The sequence below is a fragment of the Ixodes scapularis genome, unplaced genomic scaffold, assembly GCF_016920785.2.
Source record: "Ixodes scapularis isolate PalLabHiFi unplaced genomic scaffold, ASM1692078v2 PGA_scaffold0__279_contigs__length_252992795, whole genome shotgun sequence".
Lineage (NCBI taxonomy): Eukaryota > Metazoa > Arthropoda > Arachnida > Ixodida > Ixodidae > Ixodes > Ixodes scapularis.
Window position 1 is genome coordinate 145991146 of NW_024609835.1, and position 6004 is coordinate 145997149.

The window sequence follows — 6004 nt, forward strand, 5'->3', positions numbered from 1 at the left end:
GAGACAAGCTTCTACTCATTACCAAACTGGACCAAATTGAGGCCTATGCTTTTCCTGCCACCCGAGAAAATGCCTCCGTGGGAACGGTGCACCAAATAATCGGAGAACACTCCCTGCAAGCCGTTAGAACCATGCTACAGTCGAGACACACCATCCTGGACATCACCCGGAAAGGACAGGGCACATCGTTCTCGGTTGTCTTTCAGGGCCCAAATGTTCCTGACCACGTAACTTTGGGCTCACAATGGTACAGAGTTTACCCCAGCAGGGGACGTGAACCCAAACGCCAAGTGTCCTACAACTACGATCAGCAGTCCATCATAGAAGAGCCCCCGCTCGCTCCGACATCCCGGCAACAGTCACAGGAGGAAAACAACATACGAACGTGGAGTCCCACCTTTGCAGCAGCGCTGTGCGCCGGCCGACGCGATAAATCCACAGCTGCCACACAACCAAGGCTGCCCGCGGAGCGCGCCGCGCGCGACATCAGCGACAGTCCTTGGCGCAAGGACACCACAACAATCCAACGCCGAAGGGGAAGATCACTTTCCAAGCGTCAGTTTACTTGGATTTGGGGAGACAAGGACGCACCGGGGCAACCACCATCGTTGAGCAAGGGACACAGTCAGCACTCCAAGCGCAGCCGCCTACGCGGAAGTACGGCAGCCAAAAGACACAATACACGTGGAAAATCGGTGCCGTCATCTCACGAGCGGTCCCAACTGCGAAGAGAAATGACATGGGGCCGACACATCGAGCCCTTCGGCTTGCCGGAACCGCCCATCTGTGGAGCAAACTTCTCATCGCACCGCGACCTACTTTGTGGCGACGTGGACATGCGCCGAGCAGACTCAGTTCGACGGACAGCGGAGATCTGGCGGCGCGACGGAGGCGCCCGAGAAAAAAGCCGAAGTCGCTCCACAAACAGGTCCAACTTAAACGAACGAGACGTCTCCAAACAGAACAACGACGAAAGCAGACATCCGAGGATAACAACCGGCCTTCCCTTCAAAGCGGCAAGTGGTCCCTACCCGAGCCCCGAACACGCCTCCAAACAGGCCGACTCTAACTGGTCTTCCCCTAGGGTCTATCCGAGTGAGGGGGACCCGCCCTCCCCCACACCGAAACATCAGCCCTCCGCTGCTCCTCTTCCCCTGTTCCCCATACCCCCGAGAGCGGACGCGACGGGGGCGCTGCTAACACCACGGAAGGACGCTCCCGCTGCTGCGCATCCTCTCTTCTCCACCATCCCGAGTATGGCTGCAACCTCCGCGCCATCAACGCAATGCAAATGCGGATACACTAAAAATCAGAGCGAATTGACGCTGCAAAATTACCACCAACAGTGCAGAGTGACAGAAATGATTCTGCATCACAACCTAATTCCACTGGTAAGAGAACTACTCCAACAGCGTCTGTGGAGCCAGACCTTCGTGGAACGCCTACCATGGCGAACACCAACCCACAATCTAAGACGCAACCCGGGACGACCCGGGAGAGGGCGGCGTGGTTTCTGCAATAGATTTGCAGAACCTTTGCCTGCAAGAAGGCAGAGTTTCTTCTCCGCTACCCAACAGAAACAAGACCAGTAGTGCTGCTTCTGCAGGAGGCCCAGGATCCGAACCTCTCGCTGGCCGGCTACGACACGTATACGCGACCGACCATCCCGCATCGCCAACGAACGCCGAACGGTCCGGGCGGCAAAGCGCCGCCGCACAGCGTCAATTGCAGGGGCAACGCGGCGGTCCTAGTGGCTGCCCGCATCCCGCACGACGAGCTCGACCTCCCGCGCTTGTGCACGCAACATGAAGAGGTCGTGGGCGTGGCTCTCCAACTCCCCCAATGTAAGGTCGCGGTGGTGTCGATATACGTCCGACCGTCGACCCGCAACAGCCTCACCATCGACTGGTCCTGGGTCGAAAATCTGCGGAAAATGCACTCCGATGCCCTTGTCGTCATCGGCGGCGACTTCAACACACGCCACACGTGCTGGGTATCGAGGACCGACACACACCGCGGTTCGAACCTCGTTTGCGCAATGGTGTACAATCACCTTAGCCTGCTCAACGATCCGGACTTACCAACTCGAGTTGGCCAGTACGCCCGCCAGGGCGACACGACGACCGACCTCACATGGACGAACCGGCGGTGGGCCCTCTTCTGGGAACTAGGAGCAGACACGTGGGGGAGCGACCACCTGCCCATCTTCATTCGTTTGCGCGGCCACAAGATAACGGCGCCGAAACGAACTACGAGCGTCGTCTGCTGGGACGCCTTCCACGCAGAGCTGGAGCAAACACCCGTCACCAGATCAGGCGGTGACCCGGAAACGCACGGACTGGCCCACCTCCTACGCACAATACACGAAGCCAAAAGGTCATCTACCCAGCAATTTCAAGTGGCGGAGGACAAGCCGTCGCCAGACTTGCACCCGGCTAACCTATGGCAACAACGCCTCGACGCGCTGTGTGCGTACAGAGAGAGAGGTCGAACGCCCGGACTGCGATGTCGTCTGAGCCTTACAACGGCTGAGGCGCGCGATTACGCAAATACACTCTCTACAGACAGATGGTGCGACCTTTGCTCCAGCTTCAACGGTAACATTAGCGGACCGCGCAAGTAAAGAATGTCCCTCCCTGAGGGTCAGGTTGTTTTGTCCCGGTCCTTCCTAGAAGTCGTAGGCCAGGGCCGGGCGATCGTGGACAGCCGCGAAGGATGGTCGCTTCTTGCTCGTTGGTGGTGGCGGAGCCTCGAAGAAAGACGCTCAAAGTCGGGAGCAACAGTTAATAAAAGCAAATGTATTACAACGTCAACAGCAAACTCGGTTACAAACCTCTACTGTCCGCTCACGGCAGTAGAGATACAAAAAATACCGCGCCTCGGCGCAAAGTGCCCACCGCGCACGGTGAGGCTCAAAGAAACTGTTTGTCGCTCGCGACAAAGCTGCGCGGACCGGCGGACCGCGGGAGATAACTTGCTCCGCGCGCGGGCTTGTTCAAACTCAGCGTTTTCTCGCCAGCGCGGTCGAGAAAACTCCCCGCTGACACAGGGCCTGTCCAATCAGGACGATTATACAATTCTATTGGCCCCAGTGCCAGCGGGTCCTCCACCAATTACAGAAAGGCCACCGAACTCGTCATTTCCCTTTTCTAAGAAGAGAAACAATGCTAGACCACTGGGGGAACTCTCCGATCGGGGCGATACTTTACTACTTTACGGGGAAAACACCTTCCACTCCGCCGCGTCAAAACAAATTGGCGCCGTGTCCTTCGAAGTTAGCGAGTAAAGCGTAATGGAGTCCAGGTGGACCCAGACCGGCGCCCCTCGTCGCTAAAACCTTATTGCAGCAGTCCCCCGACTGCACAAGCCGTCGCTGGAAACGCGCCGTGACGACAAAGTCGCCACTACCTCGTGGCGACAGGCAAGAATGTCTGTCTCCTTCCCGAGCCAAAGATTAAAAAGGGCTCAAGCCACTCATCCCCCTACCCTCGGGGCGAGCCGTCGGGGTGCCCCCATCCGAACGGTTGAAGGTCGATTCACTCAGTTTCCAGGAAACGACAAAATTCTCAAGCGATCCCTACACGCCCACCCAGAAAACTGTGCCAGGACTTCTGGACTGGCCACCAGTTCTTATAACAGAACGATCGCGTCACAATTAAAAGAAATAGAAAAAGAAAAACGCTTCAACTCATGCGAAACCCCGTACGCAAAACGACGGCAACAGAACAACCACAAAACATGTACGCTAAAAAAATCCTGAGCATCAGCGTACTTTTGTAAAGCCGTCCCACTTGCGCCGAAAACAAACGCGCAAAAAGGATTACACCAAAAAAAAAGGTTCACAAAGGATATGCGACGCAGCACGAATCTCTGCCAAACACAACAGCTAACCGGTCGCAACCAGCAGCTTCCACAAGACAAACAAACAAACAAAAAAAAGCAAAAACAACATCGCATAAAGCATTCCAGGATCCCAATAGAAACCAAACAACCGGCCAAAACATGTGTCACAGTATTGTTCCGCAAGATGTTTCATGCAAATGTTCACATTGCCGTGGCAGTGATCGCCTTCCCACATGCACACCCACTGACACCACGTGCATAAGCGGGACAAAACGCTCCCCTGCCACCATACAATCGCCCCATTCTCGAACAGCTGTGTCGGGTGCCGTTGGAATTGCGATGCTCTCCAGAGCTTCCTATACGCCCTCGAAGGCGTGCCCGGCTCGGTCTCGACACGGAAATGTGCTTGGTGCTCGCTTCGCGGGCACCTTGGTCTAAACCAGCTCTGCCCCCCTGGCGCGCCATCTCGTTCCCAGCTCCGAGGTGGTCGCCCCACGGCGATTCGTGCGCCTGCACAGGCACCTCTCCGCGCCGCCCACTTGGTGGCACCTGTCGTGTCACACCGTCCCCACTAGGCCCGTCGTAGGGACACCGAAGTCCAATCTGAGCGGTTGCAGTAGCCGCCCTCGCGACCTCGGCATTCGCTAGTCTCCCCAGCGGCGTGCCCGACCCCTGGTTTTCCGGGAGCTCCCCCCTTCTAGCTGCCCGGACGCAGGAGAACCCTCGTTCGCGCGCGGCCCGATCGGCCTCGAACGTTACGGCAGTGTCTGGTCCCCGCACGGCACGATCGACCTCGGACTCCACGGCAGTGTCCGGGTCCTGGACAGCTCGACCGCCCTCGGACTCCACGACCGTCTCTGGCTCCCTGACAGCGCTACCGGCTTCGGACCCCCCTGCAGTGTCCTGTTCCTGGACAGTGCGGTCGGCCCCAGACCCCACAGCAGTCTCCGGTTCCTGGACAGCGCGATTAGCCTCGGAACCCCCGTCAGGGTTTGGTTCCTGGACAGCGCGGTCAGCCTCGGACCCTCCGGCAGTGTCCTGTTCCTCGACACCGCGGTCGGCCTCAGACCCCACCGCAGTCTCCGGTCCCTGTACGGTTCGATTGGCCTCGGAGCCCACCGCAGTCTCCGGCTCCTGGACAGCGCGATCATCCTCGGACTCCATGGCAGTCTCCGGCTTTTGTGCGGCACAATCGGCCTCGGACCCCATGGCAGCCTCCGGGTCGCCCAGTGCGTCCGGTTCCGTTTCGCTCACACAGTGAGCCTCGGGCTCCGCGCCCGCCGCTGCATTAATCAGCGACCCTTCTCGGCGCTCCTCCAGGAGCCGAGCTCTTGCTCTCCGCTCCTCCGCCCGGAGCTCTGCGAGTTGTATCTGCAGGTCTAGCTCCTTCGTTCTTTTCCTCACGAGGGCTATCTGAACACTCAGCGGAACCGCTTCCCCATCCGACCATTCGTCGTCTCCGTCACTGAGGCTCTCCCCAATGGGCCAGTTATACCTCGCCATGCAGCTAAGTGCGCGGGTGTCAGCCGGCGACGGAAGGGAAAACGACCACTTACCTGGCGGTGCTGTAGAGTCCGGGCAGTCGCATCGGATGTCGCCCAACCCGCAGGCCACTGGCGTTGATTGCAGCCGCTGACGTCCGCCGGCTTGAATCTTTTGTCGCCGTTGAAGGCCCCAGGCCCACGGCAGTTGTCGATGACGCCGAACCCGCAGGTCACCGGCGCCGATCGCCCACGCGACGTCCGCTTGCTTGATTTTCGTTCACCGCCGTCGCAGGCCCCAGGCCAAAGGTAGTCGTCGACGCCGCCAAACCCGCAGGTCACCGGCGCCGATCGCCCCACGCGACGTCCGCTTCTTGGCTTTCACCGCTTCCAGCCACCGGCGTACTCGTAGCCGTGCCTCGCTGTACCAGGCTGCTTGTGGACCGCTCCTCGTTGTCTCAGCTGGTCCTGGGCTCCTTCCGATGGACACCACAGCTTTCCGCACCAACCCAGGCGTCTGGAACCTTTCCAGGCGGTTGACGATGTCCACGATCCTGTCGACTGCACCAGTAAAGAATGTCCCTCCCTGAGGGTCAGGTTGTTTTGTCCCGGTCCTTCCTAGAAGTCGTAGGCCAGGGCCGGGCGATCGTGGACAGCCGCGAAGGATGGTCGCTTCTTGC

At 58.9% G+C, this 6004-nt stretch overlaps 1 protein-coding gene across 1 annotated transcript; it reads left to right on the forward strand.

Moving 5' to 3' along the window:
- Window positions 1-1256: 1256 nt before the first annotated feature.
- On the forward strand, window positions 1257-2623 carry LOC120836225. The gene is made up of 2 exons (XM_040205847.1): window positions 1257-1391; window positions 1607-2623. Exons 1-2 carry the CDS (start codon window positions 1257-1259, stop codon window positions 2621-2623), a joined length of 1152 nt encoding a protein of 383 aa, XP_040061781.1.
- The last annotated feature ends 3381 nt before the right edge of the window (window positions 2624-6004 follow it).